This window comes from Balaenoptera borealis (assembly GCF_965194805.1).
Source record: "Balaenoptera borealis genome assembly, chromosome: 2".
NCBI lineage: Eukaryota > Metazoa > Chordata > Mammalia > Artiodactyla > Balaenopteridae > Balaenoptera > Balaenoptera borealis.
Genome location: NC_138867.1, coordinates 78,019,938 through 78,047,332, shown reverse-complemented (window position 1 = coordinate 78,047,332; position 27,395 = coordinate 78,019,938). Strand labels below are relative to the sequence as shown.

General features: G+C 36.3%; 1 protein-coding gene across 17 annotated transcripts in view; it reads left to right on the top strand.

Moving 5' to 3' along the window:
- MCTP1 (multiple C2 and transmembrane domain containing 1) overlaps positions 1-27,395 on the top strand; it is a gene marked incomplete at its 3' end in the record, with an annotated part of 559,050 nt that overhangs the window by 440,778 nt on the left and 90,877 nt on the right. For 16 of the 17 annotated variants that reach the window (XR_014239262.1, XM_082375756.1, XM_082375755.1 and 13 more), the window contains one exon: positions 24,234-24,353. Coding sequence is in view for 16 of the 17 variants with exons in the window: in XM_082375756.1 (XP_082231882.1) it covers positions 24,234-24,353 (120 nt within the window). Of the gene's footprint in view, positions 1-8,594; positions 8,754-24,233; positions 24,354-27,395 lie in introns of those variants that run through there. The other variant, XM_082375741.1, reaches the window with a different exon arrangement.

Genomic DNA, 27,395 nt, shown 5'->3' with positions numbered 1-27,395 from the left:
CTTTATCTTTAACACAGTCTTTTAAATGGATCTTAAAATGGGAAGGGAGAAGTTCTAAAAACAGATTAATAAAATGATGACTTTAAATCACATAATATAAAAATATTCTTTTACATTTAATAAGCTTTAAAAATATATCTTTAGGATCTTTTCATGTGATCTTGAAGAGAGGCTATGAAAATTGTTTAAAATCCTTCCAATTTTACCACCTTATTTCTGGAAATAAGATAGTAAAATAGATGTTAAAAAATTATGGCTAATACACATGGTAATAATTTTATTTAATTATAATTATTTAAAGCAGGCTTCATTTTCAATTCCAGTTGAGGTTTCAAAATAATAAAGTTCCTTAATATATTAACAGTACTATATCAATATATATCCCGTGTAAAATTATTTCCTTAGAAGTGAGATAAACTATATCATTAATGGCATTTAATGAACTTTCATGTTATAATTGAATTGATATTTCTATTCTACAGTTGAGGGATAGAGTCCCATAAATAATCACTTAATATTTAAGTTACACACTTCCCATGGGATGGATGAATAAAAGTATCGATAGATATAGATACAGTATAGATATAAATTTATATACACACATCTTATGTTATATCCATATACACAAACGTTTCATGTTGTATTATAGCTTGGTAAATGTATTCATACATAACCTCTTTTACCCTGAACACTAAAATGTTTTAGCTGATTTGGGGCTCTCATTATCTATAAAGTTTCACAATAGAAAAAGAAAACAGGCTTAATTGTTTTATGGGAGAAATCTTAGAAAACATTTTTTAGCCCTTTTTATTTTACCTTTTCACAATGTTCCTTTTTAGGCTCTGCTTCTCTAGCTGTATGCCAGTTACGCTTTATTTTGCATAGGTCAGTCATAAGAGAGAAAGAAACAAAGCCATATAGACAATCCAGAAATTCCATGATAGATACCATGATCTGTGTTTTGTTTCTAGGGAGTATATTGCCCTCTCTTTGACACCAACCCCAATCCATTTACTTTTGCTGTAATTTGCAATGAGGTGCTCTTTTCTAGTTGATATTTAGAAGCTGTACACCTCTCCCTGCCTCCTCAAGATTGAGCTAATACTTCCTTGGGGCGCAGTGCTTAAGAATCCGCCAGCCAGTGCAGGGGGCACGGGTTCGATCCCTGGTCCGGGAAGATCCCACATGACGCAGAGCAACTAAGCCCATGTGCCACAACTACTGAGCCTGTGCTCTAGATCCCGCGAGCCACAACTGCTGAGCCTGCGTGCCACAACTACTGAAGCCCGCGTGCCTAGAGCCTGTGCTTCACAACAAGAGAAGCCACCGCAGTGAGAAGCCCACGCACCACAACAAAGAGTAGCCCCTGCTCGCCGCAACTAGAGAAAGCCCGTGTGCAGCAACAAAGACCAAAGCGGCCAATAAATAAATAAATGTTCCTTTAAAAAAAAAAAAGGTCGAGCCAGAGCTAGAGAAGAGGAAACATGTCACTCTCGCTTATTACACCAGTAAACACTGAACCCAGAGCTGCTACTAAGTCGATGTCTTTATTAGAGCGAGAAAGGTGATGAACACTTCTGCACAGTGTGGTCAAACATGTCTGAAAGGCAACCACGTCAATGAAAGAAGTGTGATGTTGCCACAACAGTGAACTTGTGAAAGGTGAGCTGCTTTCTGCCCAGTGTCATGCACTTAGAGGACAAAGCCACACCTGTCGCCCTGGGAGATACAATAGCTCTGCGGCACTGACAGCAGGACAGGGAGCCAGTGTAGATTGCAGCAATTGATAGAGAAAACGGCTGGGAAAACAATGGGAAATCTGCCAGGGCTCACCCGCTTCTCCATGCTTGCTATAATTCAGTTAACTTACAAACACACGTATTAAGCTTTATCGTGAAAAAAAATCTAGGAAATGTACACAGCGGTATAGGAAAATACAGGATTAGCCCAGAGTTTTCGAAGTGCTGAAATAAAAACAGTGGGAAGCAGTTTTCAGATTTATTTCACTCTTCCTGCTGTGTTCAGCAGTTTTCCTTTCTATTTTCTTGATGTAATATACCGAGAAAAACAAACCCAACGAACCAAAGGGAGCTGCTGACTGTTGCTGACCAGAAAAATAAAATGAATCCCTCCGAATGTTTTCCTTCTATTTTTGTGGATGGAAGTGGGGGTGAAAAGTTTTATTTCCTGATAGGTGGTACTATGGGTAACTTGGTAATAGACATCACTGAGGAATTCAAATGAAAACCGAAGTGTCTCGGTCCAAATTAAAAGAGCTCCCCAGCACGATTACAGAGTAAGAAAACATTGTCATATTTATGCGGTAGTGCTTTCTTCTGGCCAGGGAAGATGACCTTGTATGCTCTATCCTCATTTTCCTGTACTAAGATTTGCTTCTGTTTTGCTTTATCTGATTTTTTTTCTTTCAGCCTGTTCCTGTAAGCTGTCCTTCCTTCCTTCCTTCCTTTTTTCCCCTACCTTCTCTGACCGAGTTTTCCTCAGCGTTTTTTGGTCATCCTTTGAGCCATTTCTTATTCACAGGGTAGGGAATTCAACATTTTCTTTTCAAAATGGGTCATATTTTTCATGGGAATTTAAAACTCATTGCGTAATAGTCTCACCTTAGGGTTGGAAGCGTTTTTATGACCATTTTTCATCACCTGCCTCTAGGACCTTGGTTTTCCAATTATAATTAGCAATCATTGATGCTGATGTTAGCTTTAGCTATTCCTTAATAGCCTTTGTGGAACTTCTCTGAACTCAAAGGAGCAGCAACTGTTAGAAGAACCATCATGTAGATGGTGTCATCAACTAGCATTTTAAATATTTTGAGAGTGTTGGCAAGCTACATCCAAGAGCTATGATCATTCATTGCCTTGGCCTAGTTTCTCTCAGTTCTTTGGATTGGAATTTACCTCCACAGAAATTATCACTTTTTATTTTAAACAACTTTACTGAAGTATAATATATATGCCATGAAATTTACCCATTTTAAGTGTATAATTCACTGATTTTTAGTAAATTTACAGAGCTGTATGACCCCTCATGCCAACTACAGACACTCCCACCATCAGCCCCTAGCAACCACTAGTCTGTTTTCTATCTCTAGTGATTTGCCTTTCTGGACATTTCACATAAATGGAATCATACAAATGTAGTCCTTTACTTACTTCTTTCTGACTTCTTTCATTTAGCACAGTGATTCTGAATCCATGACAGATTGTGTCAGGAGTGCCTTCTTTTTATTGTTGAGGTATTCCACTGTATGGATATAGTACATTTTGATTATCCATTCACCAGTTGATTAACAATTGGGTTGTTTGTATTTGGGGGTATCATGAATAATGCTACTGTAAATGAGCATTCATATACAAGACTTTATGTGGCATATGTCTTCATTTCTCTTGGGTAGATAACTAGGAGTTGAATTGTTGGTTCATATGTTAAGTTTATGTGTGTTTACCTTTTTAAGAAACTACCAAACCATTTTCCAAAGTGATTGTACCATTGTACATTCTCACCAGCAATGTATGAGAGTTCCAGTTTCTCTATACCTTCACAATTTAGTACTTTCTGCCTTGATTATAACCAATCTAGCAGATGTGAAGCAGCATCTCATTGTGGTTTAATTTACATTTCTCTAGTGACTAATGATGTTGAGCCTCTCTTCATGGGCTTATTAGACATTCATGTGTTTTCACTGGTAAAATGTCCATTCAAATCCTTTGTCCACTTTTTAATCACTTTTTTTTAGATTTAATTTTAAATGTTCTTCATATACTCTGGATACAAGTCCTTTATCAGCTTAATGATTTGCCATTTTTTCTCCCAGTATGTGAGTTGTCTTCTCATTTTCTTAATGATGTCTTTTGAAGTACAAAAGTTTTTAACTTTAATGAAGTCTAATTTTTAAATACACATTTAGGTCATGTTTTTAGCATTGTATGTATGAGTTCTTTGCCTAGCCCACGGCCACAACTCTTTTCTCCTATGTTTTCTTCTAGACGTTTTATAGTTTTAGCTCTGTGATTAATTTTGTATCAACTTTTATATGTGGTAATTTCATTACTTTTAAAGACAGATTAATTTATACCATCCTGCTCATTCCCACAAGTTTACCTGAAGATATCTTTGAGAAAGTTCTGAAGGCAAGTAGAAGGGGATAGTTCTTTTTTGTTTTGTTTTGTTTTGTTTTATCTGACCCGATCTCAAACTACACCACCTTTTGGTTAGTATTTAAATTTCCTTTTTGAAATATCTTGTTAATAGCTCATATTTTTCTTTGAGAGGACATTAAATTCCAGAGAGCTCCAGAACCTAACTGAAGTTTGCGAATAACTTAAAGACTGAGCAAAATAATCTTTTGTGTTACTGTCCTAACAATGAATATTCTAGTAAATTGTCAACAAGAAACTGATGACCATCACATGAGAGTTTAACATCAAAGTTATCCCATCTGAACCCATTGTTATGCCCCCTTAATGTCCTCTTTTGTTTAGACAAAATATAACATTTAGTTATTCAGGAAAACATGATAACACACTGATAGAAAAAGTTCAAAAAATCTTAATTTAAAAAATACAAGAAGTATGTGTTTGTTGAGAATCATACATCAGTGCTTTGTGGCTCAACAAAATGTGTCCACTTACGACAGGTCGTTTTTAGAAATGAAGTTTAAAATCTCATCAAATACAACAACAGCATCTCAGCATCTCCGTGTCAATGAAATGAAAGCTTTTCTGAAAACGAAATGGCCTTCTTTTAGAACTCTGGAATCCTAAACTACCAGACATTTCAGGAACTATTTTGGCTGAAAATGATAGGAGAGATTTTTCTTTTTCATAATTTCTATTACAGTGGAAATGGTTTTTGTATTTCTAACAGTTTGACAAGAGCTAATTACAATGCGCTCATCTGTTTTGTGGACTAATTTGAGCCATCGGGCATCAACACCATAGACATGCAGCAGCATTGCAAATGATACGCATGCTTCCCTTGCTCCAAGAATTTGTACTTGCTATAAAAGAAAACAGATTTGGACAGCCCTGAAAAAGTTGAGTTTGGTTTGAAGACAACATTTCAGAATTACATTAGAGCTGGCCTACAAGTGAACTAAAAATACCTGCTCATCTCAGTGGTCTTGGCCCAGGGCCTTTCCTTTTACTGTAAAAGTCAGGCTGTTTGAACAGTTGGAGTGCGGCTTGCTTGCTGTCTAAACTAGTGTTCTCTGATAACTTCTGTTACCATTGAAACACAAGCCCTGTTGCATTGAAGAGAATGTTTAGAGGTGTGGAAAATAGCCAAGAGAAATGTATACTTAGTGTTCAAACCTCTAGGCTTCCCGTGCGGTAACTAGACCACTTAGATCTGTTAAGAAAGACATTCATCAGTAAACATTACACAGCAAGGGTAAAAGATGGAATGGAGTAAAGGAGGCTGTTAAAATCAGCCTAAGATGATTATTTGAATTGCAAAGAGAAATGTTCAGACATAGCTAGAGCTGCTAAACATAACTCTTGAAGTTTTTCCAGAACAGAGGGATTGGGGAGAATGAGACCAGTGAAGGAGAAAATTAGAAAATTATAAGACAGAATGGGAGATGAAGTTTCAGAAACTGGTAAGATCACTGAAATATATGATATTATTAGGTCTTAAATCTATTTATGAGGGTGAAAATTTAAAAATGCACTTTCTGACTTTGGCTCTGTGATCTTAAGATTGAAATGAAGAAATTAAATCTGGATAAAGAATAACCTGCAGTAACAGCTAGGTTATGTCAGGAGGGATTAAAAAGAAAGATCAGAAATCAGTAGCCCAGGAAAGATAATCACGTAAGTTGGATAAGTCTGGGGGAGATCATTTGAGTGGAAATGAGTCAGAATATGGTACCAAACATCCCCAAACTTGGCAGAGTACAGCCCTCTGCATACCAGCTACTCGATGATTATTGATCTGTTTCTGTTCAGTGAGATAGAAGGAGGAGTATAGAGACCACAGGATTAATTCTTAGAGTAACTTGGATCGCAGACTTCACTAACATGTGTTTGGCTTGTTAGATAGCTGGGTATCCTATTTTCTGGCATGTAATATGGAACAGAGGGAATTTCCCCCCCATGAGCAACTGGAGTGCCAGCTGTTGCCCTAAATATTGTACCTGTTCATGATGGAGATAGCTTTAAAGCCAGATTTCAAGCTTAGGGAAAATTTTATATTTTGTACATCAGCAAACATTGGTATCAGATTTGTGTTTCTAGATACAGCATTTACACACACAAAGAGGGAAGTTGATCGAGATCCTACTTCATAAATAGTAATGATAGGGAATCCCTGGCAGTCCAGTGGTTAAGACTTCACTTTCCAATGCAGGGGGTGCGGGTTTAATCCCTGGTCAGGGAGCTAAGATCCCACATGCCTCGTGACCAAAAAAACAAAACATAAAGCATAAGCAATATTGTAACAAATTCAATAAAGACTTTAAAAATGGTCCACATCAAAAACAAATCTTAAAAAAAAAATAATGATAATAGATTAATTTCTTTAAAAATTTAAAAGATAACTATCTTTAATAAGCTTTAACAAACATTTACAGAACTTCCAAAGCCCTAGAAAATACATTAAAATGGCACACTTGTGTGACAATATCCCTAAATAAAATATCACAGTTAATCCAACAGTTTTATTAAATAATAGTTTAAAAACTTGAAAAACAGGAAGGGATATCAGAACATTCTATAATGACTTGAATATCATGGAGAAATATGCCTTTTTCATTGACACTGGAGAATAAACAAAAGCAAAACAGAAACAAATTGAGAACCAACATTAAAATGCCTTTTTTTTTTTTAACTTAGAAAATAATTCAAGTATGAAATGTTCTTTACCTAGACTAGTAAGATAGTCATGGGTCCCTCCAAAACCAGCTGGATTTTGGAGAAATGGGATTCTAGGAAAAGACAAGCTTCAGTGAGCTTAACAACCTTATTCACTCTTACATGTTTTTTGATGTAGTCCTTAAGTATTTTTTAAGAGCAATTGTTACTTCGGACCAGCAACCTCCTCATGGACCAAATAATACCAGTTCACCAATTCCTCATAATTGTTGGTATTTGGTCACTTAAAACAATAAATATGTGTTGATCTGTAACCTGCAAGAAGGACTTTGTGTGCAGCCTTTTTTGAATAAGCAGAACTTCTGTGAATGATGAAACTATTAAAATTAAAAACATAACTGTGCTTGGTTCCATGGTAGGCATTACAAACTACTAGGTAAAGTACTAATTTCTAATGAAAGGGGCCTCAGAGAATCAGCATTCTCTGGGCATCTATAAGCATTTGTCACTTTCATTCTACATCCAAACTTTTACTAACAAGAAACTCACAACATTGCAGGGATTGCTTATCAGTTATTCATGTGTGGTTGATGTGATGCTGTAGTTGGACACACTCTGGGCTTTACATTTTGGAGTTGTCAGTGTTCTCAAAGCAAAGCCAGAGCCTTTCATCTCTGACTTTGATAAAAATGACACCAAATAGTGGTACAACTTGTAAGCTGAAAATGAAAAAAAATCTAAATAAATAAATAATTTCCCAAGCCTTCTGGCTTGAAGGTTCTATTGATATAATATCTCCATCAAGGAGAGTAGGGTGCATTATGCTATGATTAGTTGATAGCACCATCTTTGAGGTTGTTTTGGTCCATTTTGTTGTGGAGATTCTTCAGTAGGTATTTCTGTGAGTCATTTGTAAGACAGCGTCAAATGAGTCCTATCTAGTTGTCATGCTTGCTTCTTTAATAGATGAAGTCAAGCTATGCTTTTCAAAAAGGCCTGGATGTTCTAAGATGGTAGACTTTAAGGTTCAGGTAGCAATTTCAAAAACCCTGCGTACGGTTTCACAAAGTAAAGAATCAGAACTTCCTGGTGTGTATTTATAAGTGGTCTACGTAAATCTGAACAAACAATGATTTTTTTAACACCTTCAGTAAATATATGAACTAAGTTATAGTATATGCATTCAGTTCAAAGCTTTGCCAATAAATCAACCAATTTACCATTTTTTTTCTACTCCTAACCATATACCTCATTCTGTCACCAGAACAACAGAGATAGATGTTTCTCTTAACATATTTTGCATTTTGCCTAATCAATATAAGTGATCATTTGGTAGAGAGTGCACTTTGACTTTTTTGCTCTAAACACATAAAACACACACACACACAGCACAAGTCTCTTCAGTCTGGTATTTGGTTGTAACTACTCAAAAAGAAAGCAATAGAGGGAATCATCTCAGTTCTCATTCTGATTGAAAGAGGGAGAAAAGCCACTGTATATATGCATGCATATAAGCATGATAAAGTTCTCTGGGTCATTTCAGCAAGACCATAGGAAACAGCTAAACAAGGTGGAGCAATCCAGCAGGTCTAAGGTTGTGACCAATTCCTTACCACTGTTTATTTTAGAGAATTGTCCAAACAAAGCAAAGCCTCTCTTCAAGAGAGTAATGTGTCATACTTTAAAACCACCTTAAAAAGGCTATTGTTAGGCTGGGAATTAATCAGGTTCACATTGCCTATCTTCTCTCTCCTGTTCACGTAGGTGGTACCAAAAGCTCTAGTGGAATCAACCAGAAATAAAGACCTTAGAACAGGTGGTGACACCATCTGGCTATTTAAATCAAGGCAAAACCACCCCCTTCCCAGAAGATGAAGTTCTGAAGTCCCTGATGATGCATGGAGCCTAACTTAATCCAAGGGAGAGTAAGTGGGCAGAATGGGTTCACCTCCAGCTCTTCTTTAGACATATATTTAAGAAATATTGAGTGTTAATGGGGAGAAAGAATCTAGTGCAAATACATATGAGTGAGTGCAATTTTTTTTCTCTGCTACTCTCATGCCATCATCTAGGAAATATATCTAGCCTTCTGTGCACATTTGTATATGTATGTACCTACTGTTTCTTCTTTTCTAAGTTAGTTGTGGAATATCCTAGTGTCTATGTGAGAATTGACAATGTTTCTCAAAGAGGAGTACTGTTAGCATGTGGGACAGGGAGATTTTTCACTGGGTGGAACTGTTCCGCATATTTCAGGGTGTTTCACACCCATGCTCCACCCAATAAATGCTGGTATCACCCCTTTCCCACTTGAGTCATTGTGATAACTAAAAACATCCCCACATGTTTCCAGATGCACCCTCGGGGAGGGAAGTGGCAGCACAGCACCCAGATGTTTGAAAGTTGACCCTTTTCCCTTACTCCCCTTCTTTCTTTCCTTGTGCCAAAGAGGATCTAAGGAGGCAGTTGATGGGACTGATTTGCAAACAGTGTTTTCATTTGCTTCTTACTGTTCTCTCCAATCATGTTTTTAATTCAGGAATTTTTTAACCTGGATGATGGCTTTTTCAAAAAAAGAAAAGACATATATTTTAGGTTCCACTAGCTTTCTTCTTTAGGGCCAGTCTTTTTTTTTTTAATTTATTTATTTATGGCTGTGTTGGGTCTTCGTTTCTGTGCGAGGGCTTTCTCTAATTGCGGCAAGCGGGGGCCACTTCCATCGCAGTGCGCGGGCCTCTCACCATCGCGGCCTCTCTTGTTGCTGAGCACAGGCTCCAGACGCGCAGGCTCAGTAGTTGTGGCTCACGGGCCCAGTTGCCCCGCGGCATGTGGGATCTTCCCAGACCAGGGCTTGAACCCGCGTCCCCTGCATTGGCAGGCAGATTCTCAACCACTGCGCCACAAGGGAAGCCCTAGGGCCAGTCTTAATGGTAGAGGTAAAATAGTTTCCTTTTAGGGATTAATTACCATAACCAGTTTTTATATGTTGCTAGGCCCCTTAAAAGTTGTTTTTTTTTTTAAAGCATTGCTTAATTCCTCAAAAGGCAAACACTATGTATTTATTATCTTTCTAATTTGAGGCCTCTCTCACATCAGTGAATATTCTCACATCAAATGCTGTTAGCATAAGCATGTACTTACTTTTGTTATGTTTCCTCATTTTATTTCATCTGATATAGACATTTTTGAATGATGAAACAAACAGGTAAACAGAGGGTGAAGGTTGGGTGAAAAATGGGTTAATACTGTGAAGGCCGTGAATGTGTTAAGTTTAAGAAAAAAAAATGAATTGAAATTAGGGAGGAAAGGGATTTTCTAAAAGAGCCGTGAAATAATTAATTGTTTTGTAGGAGATGGCCTTTCCATGTAGGCAGAGAATTTTTTCTTCACTTCTTTCTGAAGAGACAGTCAAATAGAGAATCTCATCTCTTAATTAGAAAGAAAAATACTCATCAAACACATCTCATCACTGGAGAGCTAATGATTCACAGCTGTTAGTCTGAAAGGGCAGGCTTTTTTCCTGAACAGTAGGAAGTGTTAATCATTTTGGATGAGATTTCTTTTTTAAAATATACTGTAGTTTGCAAAAGAATAGGATATTTCAATATTCCAACTTAAATGATTTTTCTGAAGTGCGCTCCCCCAGGGATACTGTCATGTGTCACACTGAATGATCATTGAATGCAGGCATCTTCCACTGCACTTCAATGAGAGCATCAATTGATGGGATGATCTGGATGGCCCAGTCCCTGCCTGGGACTCTTAAAACCCCAGGCTCAAAGAAAGAAAATTCAGGTACATCTTGCACCTCCTAAGAAATGGTATTGCTATAAAATCTTAATATTTTGAATCATTCACTCTACTTTATATAATTTGCCGTGTTTAAATGGAAGTGAAGAGCCCAAGCCCACCTTTATTAGCTTCTGAGTAGAAAAGGTCTTTTTGTTTGTTTAATCTTCATGTGAAAAAGTAAGGCTTCTTTTGCTTGTAAAATGTAATTGGCTCAATTATTTTCCAGTCTTTGCCTTTACAGCCACCTTGCTAACCTCTTCTAAACATTTTGGACAGAAGAAAACCCCATTTCATAGAAACCTTGTGAATAGCTAACTTTGATTATTCAGAGCCATGCAAGAGAGTGAGGAAAAGGAAGAATGAAATTGTCTCTACAAACCTCATTTTGACCATTAGTGTTTTACCTCTTTGACATGCCAGACCTTTACCAGAGCACCTAAAAAGTGGTATTCCATTTAGTGGTTATCCCAGAGCAAGAGGAAGGAGAAGAAGTAGAGATAGAAAAAAATCTACAAATTGAATAATCAGTCCCTAAATAATTGAGACCTTCAGAGCATCAACATTCACTATAAAATCCTTTACCTTAGAGACAGTGGAGCATTGTGGGAAAAGCACACTGGATTGGGAGTTAGCTGACTTTGCCACTCAGTAGAGGATGTCCTTAGACAAGTTTAACCTCCTGAGCCTCAGTTTCCTCATTCATAAAATGAAGATAGTCTCAGCCTTCCCAGCCTTCCTTGCAGGACTTTCCCCCTAAAGTTCATTTTATGCAATGTGATATAAGATACTTATTAGGAAAAATTATGTCATTTACCTTTCAGTAAATTATAGATTTTCAAAATAACCATTCTGAATACTTATGATTAAAATGTAGGTTGCTCTTCTTTTGACAAAATTCAACACCCATTTATGATAAAAACCCTCCAGAAAGTAGGCATAGAGGGAACTTACCTCAACATAATAAAGGCCATATATGACAAACCCACAGCCAACATCATTCTCAATGGTAAAAAACTGAAACCATTTCCACTAAGAGCAGGACCAACACAAGGTTGCCCACTCTCACCACTGTTATTCAACATAGTTTTGGAAGTTTTAGCCACAACAATCAGAGAAGGAAAAGAAATAAAAGGAATCCAAATCGGAAAAGAAGAAGTAAAGCTGTCACTGTTTGCAGATGACATGATACTATACATAGAGAATCCTAAAGATGCTACCAGAAAACTACTAGAGCTAATCAATGAATTTGGTAAAGTAGCAGGATATAAAGTTAATGCCCAGAAATCTCTTTCATTCCTATACACTAATGATGAAAAATCTGAAAGAGTAAGGAAACACTCCAATTTACCATGGCAACAAAAAGAATAAAATACCTAGGAATAAACCTACCTAGGGAGACAAAAGACCTGTATGCAGAAAACTATAAGACACTGATGAAAGAAATTAAAGATGATACAAACAGATGGAGAGATATACCATGTTCCTGGATTGGAAGAATCAACATTATGAAAATGACTATACTACCCAAAGCAATCTACAGATTCAATGCAATCCCTATCAAATTACCAATCGCACTTTTCACAGAACTAGAACAAAAAATTTCACAATTTATATGGAAACACAAAAGACCCCAAATAGCCAAAGCAATCTTGAGAAAGAAAAACGGAGCTGGAGGAATCAGGCTCCTGGACTTCAGACTATACTACAAAGCTACAGTAATCAGGACAGTATGGTACTGGCACAAAAATAGAAATATAAATCAATGAAACAGGGTAGAAAGCCCAGAGATAAACCCACGCACATATGGTCACCTTATCTTTGATAAGGGAGGCAAGAACACACAATGGAGAAAAGACAGCCTCTTCAATAAGTGGTGCTGGAAAAACTGGACAGCTACATGTAAAAGAATGAAATTAGAACACTCCCGAACACCATACACAAAAATAAACTCAAAATGGATTAAAGACCTAAATGTAAGGCCAGACACTATCAAACTCTTAGAGGAAAACATAGGCAGAACACTCTATGACATATATCACAGCAAGATCCTTTTGACCCACCTCCTAGAGAAATGGAAATAAAAACAAAAATAAACAAATGGGACCTAATGAAACTTCAAAGCTTTTGCGCAGCAAAGGAAACCATAAACAAGACGAAAAGACAGCCCTCGAATGGGAGAAAATATTTGCAAATGAAGCAACTGACAAAGGATTAATCTCCAAAATGTACAGGCAGCTCATGCAGCTCAATATCAAAAAAACAAACAACTCAATCCAAAAATGGGCAGAAGACCTAAATAGACATTTCTCCAAAGAAGATATACAGATTGCCAACAAACACATGGAAGGATGCGCAACATCACTAATCATTAGAGAAATGCAAATCAAAACTACAATAAGGTATCACCTCACACCAGTCAGAATGGCCATCATCAAAATATCTACAAACGATAAGTGCTGGAGAGGGTGTGGAGAAAAGGGAACCCTCTTGCACTGTTGGTGGGAATGTAAATTGATACAGCCACTATGGAGAACTGTATGGAGGTTCCTTAAAAAACTAAAAATAGAACTACCATATGACCCAGCAATCCCACTACTGGGCATACACCCTGAGAAAACCATAATTCAAAAAGAGTCATGTACCACAATGTTCATTGCAGCTCTATTTACAATAGCCAGGACATGGAAGCAACCTAAGTGTCCATGGACAGATGAATGGATAAAGAAGATGTGACACATATATACAATGGAATATTACTCAGCCATAAAAAGAAATGAAACTGAGTTATTTGTAGTGAGGTGGATGGACCTAGAGTCTGTCATACAGAGTGAAGTAAGTCAGAAAGAGAAAAACAAATACAGTATGCTAACACATATATACGGAATCTAAGGGAAAAAAAAAAGGCCATGAAGAACCTAGTGGCAAGACGGGAATAAAGACACAGACCTACTAGAGAATGGACTTGAGGATATGGGGAGGGGGTGGGGTGAGATGTGACAGGGTAAGAGAGTGTCATGGACATATATACACTACCAAATGTAAAATAGATAGCTGGTGGGAAGCAGCCGCATAGCACAGGGAGATCAGCTCGGTGCTTTGTGACCACCTAGAGGGGTGGGATGGGGAGGGTGGGAGGGAGGGAGATGCAAGAGGGAAGAGAAATGGGAACATATTGTATATGTATAACTGATTCACTTTGTTATAAAGCAGAAGCTAACACACTATTGTAAGGCAATTATACTTCAATAAAGATGTTTAAAAAAAAAAAAAAAAAAAAGAGAAAAACAAATACCGTATGCTAACACATATATATGGAATCTTAAAAAAAAAAAAAAAAAAAAAAAAAAGGTTCTGAAGAACCTAGGGGCAGGACAGGAATAAAGACGCAGACATAGAGGATGGACTTGAGGACACGGGGAGGGGGAAGGGAAAGCTGGGACGAAGTGAGAGAGTGGCATGGACATATATACACTACCAAGTGTAAAGTAGATAGCTAGTGGGAAGCAGCCGCATAGCACAGGGATATCAGCTCGGTGCTTTGTGACCACCTAGAGGGGTGGGATAGGGAGGGTAGGAGGGAGACGCAAGAGGGAAGGGAAATGGGGATATATGTATACGCATAGCTGATTCACTTTGTGATACAGCAGAAACTAACACACCATTGTAAAGCAATTATACTCCAATAAAGATGTTAAAAAAAAAATGCAGGTTGGTTTTAAAGCCTGGCACAAATAGATACTGAAGGATTGTGTTTTGTGATGTTAGTGATAAAATCATATGCAAGATAACACTGATTTAGATAGAAGGTATTTGGATTTAAAAGTGAAAAAAATGTATGGACAGGAATTGACATTCTTAAAGCTGGTAGTTCAGAACAAGATACTTTTATATCTAGGGGTATGAGAATGTTAAAAACTGTTAACATTTAAAAACCTAATTTTTTCAACTCCAGACTTCACAAAATCTACAATGTATGCTAATGTCATTTACTAGCAATAATGAGTTTCTCTAAAGATCTGGATTTTTCTTGCTCTGATTATTAGTAAAACATTTCACTGCAACCCCTCATAGGTTTAATATTGGGTTGGCCAAAAAGTGCCTTCAGTTTTTAAGTAAAAATAAAAGACACATTTTTCATTTTCACCAAGAACTTTATTGAACAACGTATTCGCCCTTCTGTTCCACTGCCTTCTGCCATTTTTCAGGCAACGTCATAATTCCATCTTCCCAAAACTTTTTATCTTTTTGAGCAAAGAACTGTTCCAGGTGCCTTTTACAGTCTTCCAGGGAATTGCAATTTTTCCATTAAGAGAATTTTGTAAAGACTGAAATAAATGGAAATCCAAAGATGCAATGTCTGGTGAATACAGCAGTGAATCAGAACTTCCCAGCCAAGCTGTAACAGTTTTTGCCCGGTCATCAAAGAAACATACGGTCTTGCATTATCCTGATGGAAGATTATGTGTTTTCTGTTGACTGATTCTGGATGCTTTTCGTCAAGTGCTGCTTTCAGTTGGTCTAATTGGATGCAGTACTTGTTGGAATTAATGGTTTGGTTTTCCTTAAGGAGCTCATAATAGAGGACTCCCTTCCAATCCCACCATGTACACAACATCACCTTCTTTGGATGAAGACCTGCCTTTGGTGTGATTGGTGGTGGTTCATTTCACTTCCCCCACAATCTCTTCCATTCCACATTATTGTACAGTATCCACTTTTCATTACCCGTCACAATTTGTTTTAAAAACAGAACGTTTTCATTGCATTTCAGTAGTGAACCGCATGCAGAAATATGGTCAGGAAGGTTTTTTTCTCTTAACTTATGTGGAACCCAAACATCAAAGCGATGAACATAACCAAGCTGGTGCAAATGATTTTCAATGCTCTGGATATTTTGATTATGTCAGCTATCTCCCGTGTGGTATAACGTTGATTGTTCTCAATTAATTTCTCTATTTGATTGCTATCAACTTCAACTGGTCTACCCGACCATGGAGCACTGTCCAGCGAGAAATCTCTAGCACAAAACTTTGCAGACCACTTTTGACATGCTTGATCAGTCACAGCACCTTCTCCATACACTGCACAAATCTTTTTTTGTGTTTCAGTTGCCTTTTTACCTTTCTTGAAAAAATAAAGCATAATATGCCAAAAATGTTGCTTTTTTTCTTCCATCTTCAATAATAAAATGACTACACAAAAATTCACCAGTTTTGATAAGCTTTTTTTTAAGTGCACGCTGGTATGACAGCTGTCACATACAATCTAACAAAATTGTTTTGAATGAAGTTAAAGACAACTAAGTGCTACTAGAGCCATCTTACGGAAAAAAACCGAACGAACCTTTTGGCCAACCCAGTACTTATGACTTCCTTCCAGCAAACCCCTTCCTCCCAGACCACACAGAAATCCCTCTAAGGAACACCATCCATCTTTTATAACTGCTCGAAGAACAATTATCATATTGACTTATCTTGGAGTATTATTTTATAAAGTCTCTGTTATTTTTCAGAAACAATTTTAAATATGAAAAGCATAAAATTGACATTACTTACATTGGTATAGTACTTTCTGATAAAGCATTTTCACGTATATTACATAATTTGTTTCCCACAGCCTACTTGTGAAATAGACAGGTATTACCATTTCCATTTTATAGATAATAGACTAAAATAAAAGAGAATAACTGACCTTCCCAAGGTCCTATGATGATCAGATAGCAGAAATGGAACTAAAAGCACTTCTCCAGGCTCCTGGTCCAGACCATATTTTACTCTACCATACTGTCTCCTTGGAGAGAAAATATGTATCAGTTAGCATTTGCTGTATAACAAACCACTGCATTAGTAGCACAAAGCAACTACCATTTATTTAGTGATGATTCTGTAGGTGAACAAGTTGGATCAGGCTCAGCTGGGTATTTCTTTTGTTCTCAGCTGGGCTCACTTATGCATCCTTGGTCAGCTTCTGGCCAGTTAGGCAACTTTGCTTCTGGATGCTGTCTGGCTTCCAGCTGGGGCAATGGAGACAACTGTATCACATGTTTCTTATCATTCAGCAGACTAGCCTGTGCTTGTTGACATGGGCTCAGGGTTTGAAGAGTGCAGAGGAAAAAACCCAATGAGCAAATGCTTTTTAAGCCTCTTTGTTCAGTATTTTTACAACTCTTCCCTCAGCCAAAACAAGTCCTATGTCTAATCTCAGTGTCATCATGGGAGAGTATTTCAAAAGGCCTGGATACATGGAGATATGAACAAATTGGGGTCATTACTGCATGTAATCACTATAAGCTAAATATAAAAATACTGAAAATGGCACTCGCTTTATCAGCTCTTCCTATTGTAGTTGATGTAGCTTTTTAAACGTAGCTCTAATGCTTGAATCCACCCTATGGATTCTAGAGTGGAATAGGGAAAGTGATGAGCTACAAGAAGGGCCAAAAAAATTACATATAGTATGAGCCAATATATTCCTGCTTGTAATAATACCTAATGCTTATTGAGCATCTTACAGGTGCCAAACACTAGGCTAATTCCATCTCAAATCTGTAAATAGTATAGTTTTAACTTTCAGATTATAAAATTAAGAGTAATCTAGTAATACATCACATAGATAGTGACTAGTAAGCTTGGATAAAAACATGGGCCTGATTCAAACTCCCATGCTCTTTCTAGTGCATTACACTGAAGCAGCTTTTTTAGGGATCCCATGGTTGTGGCTAACAGTCCAAGGCAGATTGACAAAGAGCTTCTACCATCCAGGATAATGTGTAAAACTCACAATATCCTTTTTCTAATGAAGAAGGTTGTGTGTACTTCTAATGTCCCATGAAGATGTTCTGATACAGAGTTTTAGTAGTAAATCACAACCATCTAGTAATTTGCAAAAAGGAAACCACCAAATTCTTGGAATAATTTTAGTTTCTAATGAGCCAGGCTAACTAATGTAGAGCTAGATGTTTTGTTTGGAATGGGGTCATGGATTTTATGAAAGTAAAATATAGATAGTCCAAGTTTCCGTATTAAAAGTGTTGGGGGGAGTGGGGGAAAAGGCAAGGAGAATGTGACAGAGAGAGAGAGAGAGAGAGGAAAAATAAGGAAAGGATGTCATAGTGATGAAGTCAAAGGAAATTAAACACTGTACAAATGTGCAGGAGTCCTTATTACCTAGTTTAACCTGGAGAAATTCTAGAATCATCAGATGCTCTCTCCATGTCCCATGCAGGCAAAAAGGTTTCTGGATATATGGGTCGCAAAAAATCCTAGGCATTTTTGGGTTTATATTTTTTTTTAATTGCTTTTTTGGTCCCATTTTAGCCCATTATGTCTCTTTTTTTCAAACCCCAAACTTATGAAAAGTGTGGTCAGGACCAAGGACAGATCCTGCATTGTTTTAGCCTTCCTGGAGTTTTTCTGAGCTTCCTTCTTTCTCCTGCTGCCCTGGTGAAACACTGAAGACCCATCCAGGTGTGTTTTGGTATTTTGTAGGGAAAAGGAAAGGATCCCATCTTCATGCAAGTGGGCTCCAGGGAGAAAAGAAGCTTCAGTGTGGAGAGAATAAGCTAAAAGCCCCCTTTCTTCCTCTGAGAGCTCTTTGTTAGAGGATCATCGCTATTGACAAGTATTAGAATCATCACTAGTACTATAGAGAATAATTGCTTTTTTCTTAGTGATTCTTAGCAATATGAGTCCAGAGACCATGTCTTATCCTAATTTTGAGCACCCAGTATTGCATAGCACATAGGTGTTTAATAAATACCTTTTATTGTTAATCTGTGTCCATGCTCTTTTTCTTTTTTTAAATTGAGGTATAATTGACATATAACACTATATTAGTATCAGGTGTTCAACATAATGACTCAATATTTGTATACATTGTGAAGTGATCACCTGTAATAAATCTAATTACCACCCCTCACCATACATAGTTACAAGTATTTTTTTTCTTATGATGAGGACTTTTAAGATTTATTCCTTTAGCAACTTTCAAATATGCAGTACAGTATTATTGACTATAGTCAATATGCTGTACACAATATTCCTATGACTTGTTATTTTATAATTGGAAGTTTGTACCTTTTGACCCCCTTAGCCCATTTCACCCACCTCCCTCACCTCTGGCAACCACTAATCTGTTTTTTTAATTATTTGTTTGTTTCATTTGTTTGTTTCATTTTTAGATGCCACATATATGTGAGATCATATGGTGTCTTTCTCTGACTTATTTCACTTAGCATAATTCACTTAACATAATGCCCTCTATGTCCATCTTGGTTATTGCAAATGGCAAGATTCCATTCTTTTTATGGCTGAATAGTATTCCACTGTATATATATCATAACTTCTTTATCCATTCATCCATTGAGGGACACTTAGGTTGTTCCCATATCTTGGCTATTGTAAATAATACTGCAATGAACATGAGGGTGCATATATCTTTTTGAATTAGTATTTTCATTTTCTTCAGATAAATACACAGAAGTGAATTGCTAGATCATATGGTAGATCTGTTTTTAATTTCTTGAGGAACCTCCATACCGTTTTCCATAGTGGCGGTACCAATCTGCATTCCCACTAAGAGTGCACGAGGGATCCCTTTTTTCCACATTCTCACCAACACTTGCTATTTCTTGACTTTTTGATAATAGCCATTCTAACAGGTGTGAGGTGATATCTCAGTGTGGTTTGATTTGCATTTCCCTGGTGATTAAATGATTAGCATCTTTTCATGTGCCTGTTGGCCATCTTCTTTGGAAAAAAATGTGCCTTCAGATCCTCTGCCCATTTTAAAATCAGTTTGCTTGGTTTTTGGCTATTGAATTGTATGAGTTTTTATATATTTTGGATATTAACCCCTTATCAGATGTATAATTTGCAAATATTTTCTCCCATTCAGTAGATTGGCTTTTCATTCTGTCAATGATTTCCTTTGCTGCGAATAAGCTTTTTAGTTTGTTGTAGTCCTACTTGTTTATTTTGGCTTTTATTGCCTTTATTTTGGGAGTCAGATCCAAAAAATCATAGCCAAGATCGATGTCAAGGAGCTTATTGCCTATGTTTTCTTCTAGGAGTTTTGTGGTTATAGATCTTATATTCAAGTCTTTAATCCATTTTGAGTTAATTTTTGTGTATGGTGTAAGACAGCCTAGTTTTATTCTTTTGCATGTGGCTGTCCAGTTTTCCCAACACCGTTTATTGAAGAAACTTCCCTTTTCCACAAGAAGAGAAAATTACAGGCCAGTATCCCTGATGAACACAGATGAAAGAATTCTCAACAAAATATTAGCAAACTGAATTCAACAATACATTAAGAGGATCGTATACTATCATTAAGTGGGATTTATTCCAAGGATGCAAGGATGCTTCAATATCCACAAATCAATCAACAGGATATACAACATTAATAAAATGAAGGATAAAAATCATATGATCATCTCAATAAATGCAGAAAAAGCATTTGACAAAATTCAACATCCATTTATGATTAAAAAAACTCTCAACAAAGTGAGTATAGATGCAACATACCTCAGCATAACCAGGGCCATATATGATAAGTACATAGCTAACATCATACTCAATAGTGAAAAGCTGAAAGCTTTTCCTCTAAGGTCAGGAACAAGACAAGGATGTCCACTTTGCGACTTTTATTTTACATAGTGTTGCAAGTCCTAGTCAGAGTAATTAAGCAAGAAAAAGAAAGAAAAGTCATCCAAATTGGAAAGGAAAAAGTAAAACTGTCACTATTTGTGGATGACATGATTTTGCATATAGAAAACCCTAAAAACTCCACCAAAAAACTATTAGAACTAATAAATGAATTCAGTAAAGTTGCAGGATACAAAGTCAATATACAAAAATCTATTGCATTTCTATACACTAACAATGTACTATCAGAAAAAGAAATTAAGAAAACAATCCCATTTACAGTTGCATCAAAAAGAATAAAATACTTAGTAATAAATTTAACCAAGAAAGTGAAATACCTATACACTAAAAACTACACGACAGTGATGAAAGAAATTGAAGACAAAAGTAAATGGAAACGTATTCCTTGCTCACAGATTGAAAGAATTAGTATTATTAAAATGTCCATATTACCCACAGCCATGTACAGATTCAATGTAATCCCTATCAAAATTCCAACAATATTTTTCACAGCAATAAGCAATCCTAAAATTTGTATGAAACCACAAAAGACACCAATAGCCAAAGCAATCTTGAGAAAGAAGAGCAAAGCTGGAGGCATCATGCTCCCTGATTTCAAACTAAACTACAAAGCTATAGTAACCAAAACAGTATGGTATTGGCATAAAAACAGACACCTAGATCAATGGAACAGATTAGAGAGCCCATAAATAGGCTCCTGCACATATGGTCAATTAATTTACAACAAAGTAGGCAAGAATATATCATGCTGTTTCTTTTTTTGACCTTTTGAAATCTTCAATTAAATTTTGAGAAAAAAATGCTTTTGTATTTATAGTTTATTCAAAGCCCTCTTGTTTGTTTGTTTTTTAAAGATATTTTCAAGAGCAAGGGCTCTTTACTTAGTTATCCAAATATTAGATTCTTAAAGAGCACATAATGGGGAAGGAGACTATTTTTCCACTACGAGAATTCATAAAGCTAATGCAATTTCTTTCTTTGTCTCTCTCTTCTATATCTTTTCCCATCCTGTGTCCTGGTGTTCATGTTGTTAGGGCATATTAAGACCGTATGTATTCATAAGAAGTGTTCTGTCACTTCTGAGTGCTATATTTTAAGAAAGCTATTGATATATTGATTTGGATGTGGTGAGAGGATGTCCACAATGGAGAAGTGTCCAGAAACCATGCCTTGTAAGTGGTACTTTAAGCAACTAGTGATGTTGAACCTCGAGAAGAAAAAGACATGCTAGGTGGTTTGGTAACTTGCAGAATTATCATATGAAAAGTTTATTTGGTGCAATACCTGGCCTACAACTAACACTAATACATAAAGGAACAAGAAATTCACTCTGGGTAACACCAGGACTCTAACACCAATGAGTGGCCATTACAAGGAGGAATATATTTGCTCAATAGGTTAAAAATCATTACAATTGGTGATATTTAGCAATGGAATAATCTGAGTCCCATCCATGAGACCAGAATACACTGAGTCAAGTGAATGTACTTGGAAAAGGCAACTATATAGGAAGGTCTAAGAGGAAAGACGGTTCATGACTGCATAGCCAGAATGGAAAGACAATTTTTCTAGAAGTACTAAGGTACTTCTTCGACCTTATGTGCCTCAGGGAGAAATTCATTAGTGCTATCACAGGTTGTAATTCTGAATACATTTTCCAGATGTCACTTGGTTTTAAATAGTGGCTCTATAGGACTTTTACTAATGTAAATAATTAAGTAGACTTATGTTAAATGACTTGGGAACCCAGTATCCATTTATTCATTAATTCAGCAAATATATATTTATTGAGCACCTACTATGCCCCAAGCCCCATTCTATGCTCTGGGGATAGAACAGTGAGCAAAAAGAAAAAAAATCCCTTCCTTTAAAGAGCTTATATTTTAGTGATTGTCTAAATTTTACAAATAAATATGTAAAGAATTAATATGGATTCTAGCAAAAAATTATTTTCTCTTTTATATATGTTGATGTCTATCAAATTTGCCTTAAATCACTTCCTGAATAAAAAATCATATTTTTAAAATATACTTTAATAGAATAATCATAGCCATCAGTTATAATTTGTATCATCTTTAAATATATTGTATATATTTCAAAAATTAAATAGAAATATTTTCCTTTTCTAGAAATCTTTATACTTTTCTGGTGAAAGAGAATATATGGCTCATGTTCCACGCATTAACATATTTGAGATTTTTCTTATTCAGGAACTTGAATCTATGGTTACCATATAATTGTGTACAAAATTCATTTCTTGGGTTACGAAACCATTATTTATGCTTTTTGGTGTCCATGTGGGTTATGAATATCAAAGGATTCAGTAAAATATACAGTCTTCAAAATTTAATATCACATTAAAAAAATCCCTGATGGTACAGTAACATCATGAAGTCATTTTAAATATTAGAGAAAGGATGTTAGAGGGGACCAGATCTACAGACCTATGTTGAGAAATGAAAACACTGAGGGAGAGTGATTTTCTAAGGCCCAGAGCCAGTCTTCTGGCCCGTGGGCCAGGGGTCCCTCTACCACTCCATACAGGTTCATTTTCTCTGCAATTTGAATAGGCTGTGGGCTTGGCTGAGGTTTGTTAAGAAGGCTGCGAACAGCCCATGCTGCTGTGCCTGATGTGAGTGTTCTTAGGGCACTGCTCCTAACCTTTCTGATCTGTCAAAGGCGGGATGTTTGCATGACCCCAACCAGCTGGCTCAAATTCCCAATTATACTTTGGTTCAGCTAAAGCTTAGCAGGCAGATGACTTTCTAGTTTTCAGTATTAGAATATGTACTACCTGAGGACCTTAGTTAATAAATAGTTGACTTTCTCAATTTTGTAAGGTATTGATATCATTTACACAATACTTTTTTTGAGCACTTACTGCATACCAAGCAGTGTGTTAAATCCTTAACACATTTCAACTATTTAATTGTCACAGCCTCTCAGGTGGATACTCTTATCATCCCCATTTTACAGAAGAAGAAACTAAAGGGAGGATATATAGCATGCCAGAGGTTATAGGACTAGTTAGCACCAAGGGTGGAATCTGGCTCTTAACTACCATCTGACTTAAATTACCTTAATTTGGCAGCAGGGGCCACAGACCCAGAGAATTTAGATGATCTGTGCAGGGTTATAAGAGTCTGGTGGGGAATGGGGGTGAGTCACACTTTATAACCATTGCTGGTTATTTTATGATGCAGATGCTCTTAAAATGGTTCCTTCTGCCAGCCTAGGTGAGTTCTTAAACTTACATTCCTCATACAATTTTAAAACTCATTTACATACCTAGAGAAGTAGGTAGTTTTAAAAGATAATAAAGGTAGACATTTAAAATTTTCCTTTGACAAAGTTTCTCCATTTTTTTAATAGCTGTTTGATTTCTATGGCAAGGCTGAATTTTTTATACTTGTTGGTAGCAGTGCTATTATTCATAATGTGAAATCTTGGGAGCTCTCTGGTGTGGACTTGGTATTTTCATCTGCCTATTATGCTTGTTACATTGTATTATCCAAGTGAGAGTTAAAAAAAGTTTCTGATATTAAATGGTGATTCATCCTTTATCATCAAGGCAGATAGACCAGTTATTTCTGACAATGTAGTGAAGCTCATTTTGCTGCCTTTCTTTTTTAAAACTTTATTTTGTCCGACCTAACAATAATTTCACTGGAGGAGAAAAATTAAAATTGCCTCATTGACAATGTAGTGATATCAGTTTTTCCTTCATAGAAATTAAACCAAGTAAAAATCTTAGTGACTTTCCAGGGGTCGGTTGTGCATTTAGAAAAATGCCTAACAAGTTCTCAAGTTTTTGTTTTCAAGACAAATCTTTCTGTTCTGAAGCATTTAATTGTGTGCTTTTTTGAAGTGCAGTATGGATAAGAGAGGCCATTTAATGAAATTCAGAGTTAACTCATCTTTTTCTTCTTCCTTCTCCCTCCTCCAGCTCTTTCTCTTTGTTGTCTGGAACTTTGAGCTCTACATGATACCAATGGTTTTGTTGTTACTATTGACATGGAACTACTTCTTGATAATATCAGGGAAAGATAACAGGCAACGCGATACAGTAAGTCTCTACTTTCTTATTTGCATGTGTTTTTGTTCTTATTCCTAATCTCTCCAGCAAGATCAACATTGAATTCGGTTTTGCAAACCAGAAATTCTGTCTGTAAATACTCAAGTTTGGAGGAAAGTTTTATCAGTTCAAAACTAACAACTCTTTGGTCCTAACACAATAGAAAGTATTCACCTATTTCTAGCATTACTCATTTTGGTAGGAACTAAAATTGAGAGCACACCAAAGAATGAGTTATGATTTTTAGGTATAAATCGGTTATTCCAAATGATTATTTCTTTTATGCCCCTTACTTGTTTTTATGTCTTAATGAATCCTGAGTTAAGACATAATATCACAAAATTATCTATGGTCAGACCAAACGAATGTATTTTATCTAAGACAGTTCTCTGTGGTCTGTCATTGGAGGGAAGGAAGACTTGATGGTTGTTGTCCTAGAAAAGTGCATAAGGTACCTTAATTCAGTGTTCATTCACTGAACAACAACAAATACCCTTCTCTGTGTCAGGGGTGTATTAGGATGCTGGCTCATGGATCAAGACCTTTCACTTAACCTAAGGAAAGTTACATTGCACTCACTTGCCCTCTCCGGCATTTTTGAAAGTTTTTAGAATGTGTGAGACAACCTTTTCTCTCTCAAAGAGTTTTAGACAGAGAAGCAGAAGTTAGCCACATTATAATCACATTTGTTATTCTCCCACCAGTCTTCATTCCCCTTAGGCTATCTCAGTCACTACACCCCTAGCAAACATACAGCTTGAAAAACTTTCCCATATGTAAATAAATGGGAGGGGAATGTCTTATCCACATAGAACATTTGCAATTTTATAATTCTGTAGACAGCTGTTGAGAATAATTTAAGGGTTTGTCAAACATAAGGATCTATTTGGTAACTATTTGTCCACATCAGATTACACTGATTTTTTTATTTTTTTATTTTTTTTTTGCCGTTAAGGGCCTCCGTTTGATTGATAATCAGGACTTTTGCCAACTATTGTGCCCATAATGACGCAGGAAACAGAGTTATTTGATCATAAGTTTAGCAGTATTATATAATACTTTGTTATAATAGCATCATAATGATTGCACAGACATACCTATGACATAAAAGAATTTTCTTTTTAAATAACTCAAGCAAAATATACTTTAAATGGTTACACAAGCAAAATAGACTTCTTCAAAATAATTTTCTTTATCATCAAAATAAAAGAAAAATCCAGATGCACAACCACCAAGTACCAAGGCAAGGTTGCCAACAACACACCGTGTTTATTTCCCTATGTTATTTGATATATTTCTGTCTCTCTCATGAGATTATAAATTTGAGGTAGGGAACTGTTCATCTTTGTACTTGCCACCGTCTCTAGCACGTGTTTTGCAAATTAGAGGTGTTCAAACATTTTTTTGTAAAGTTTATCAAACCAAACATGAGATCGCTATTAGAGATTTTAATCGTTAGGCAGCATCAACAGACAAGACGTTGTTATTATTGGCAAGGATTTATGGATATATATTTAACTTGCACGCTGAGAGACAAGCCCCAAATGCCATAAGCCTTGGTGTCATGGGGACTAATAGGTACTTTTGTCAATTAATCCAGGATGTTTTCTTTAAGAAGATAGGACTCTCTGACACAAGTCCTTTTTGTACCATTTATTTCCAGGAGGTTGTCGAGAGAGAAGAAAATCTACTTTTTTTTAAAAATTAAACTTTATTTATTTATTTTTTATACAGCAGGTTCTTATTAGTTATCTATTTTATACATATTAGTGTATATGTGTCAATCCCAATCTCCCAATTCATCCCACGAAAATCTACTTTTCATTCGGTTGCCTTGAGACAAATCTGCAAATAAGAATGTTTGCAAAAAAGTGGTAATTTAGTTTCAGCTTCTTAATCCTATGAGGGTGCTTATCTTCAATATTTAGTCATTGGTTTGAGTATTCTTAGTAAAAAATTCTGAAACTATAGACTTTGCTTGTTATTTTCTTCAGAATATACCTGCCTTGGCTGGAAAGGTCCACTTTTAGAGGGAAAGTAATAATATATAATGTATCCCCTTGTACTTAAGATTCTCTGAGAATTTTTATAAGCCTATTGAAAAGTTAACATATTATGTAAATTTTTCTACTGCCCTTTTCCCCCCAAAATATAACTCTGATATAGTACTTACAAATCCTTCCTTGTGGGCATATCTCTGACTGAATCCCCCTTTTAGCCATGGACGATATTTTATTCCCCAACACAGGCCACTGTGAAACATGCTACAGTCTAACTTTCATGGAATGCCAACTACACTCCATAACTCCCCGTGATTGCCTTTTATTTGCCCAAAACACACATATCCACATATTCTGTTCTTTCCAGGCACCAGAGCAGCAATCACAACGCTTCATTCAGCTTCTCATTCACTGGCTCAGCTGAGACCTTACGTAACTCTTAAATCCAATTTGTCTAATTATGTGTTTTCTGCCATACCCAGCTGTGCATTTGAACTGGTTGCTCCTTTTGAAAAGAAACCTGGGTTATACTTTGCTGGTTACAGATTGCACACACACACACACACACACACACACACACACATATTCACAAGCACATATATGTAAATTAAGCGAAAGTGTTTGTAGGGGTTGCTCTGCTGTGCCTGACTACTTATCTACTGCATAGTGGATAGCCCTGGAAGAATGGTACTTTGCCCTAAGTCCTTATTGGTATCCCCAAAACAATGCAGAATTTTTCAGCATGTGTGAAAACTTCAGGGAATCTCTGAAGTGCATTAATCACACCATTGGCTGATTCCAAATCAGGAAACTTTCTGTTTCAGGAAAAGCAGGGGGCGGGGGAGGGCGGTGGATATTCTGTCGCACACAAAAAATCATTTGTACATTATTCAGCTGAGAAAATTCAATTAGGATGAAAATTATAAAAGAAAAACAAATCAAAATAAACTTCAGGTTTGTGTAGCAAAAGAGAAAAGAAAATAATATTTCCATGACATAAGAAGTTGTAAGAGAAAGGGAAAAAAATACTGTA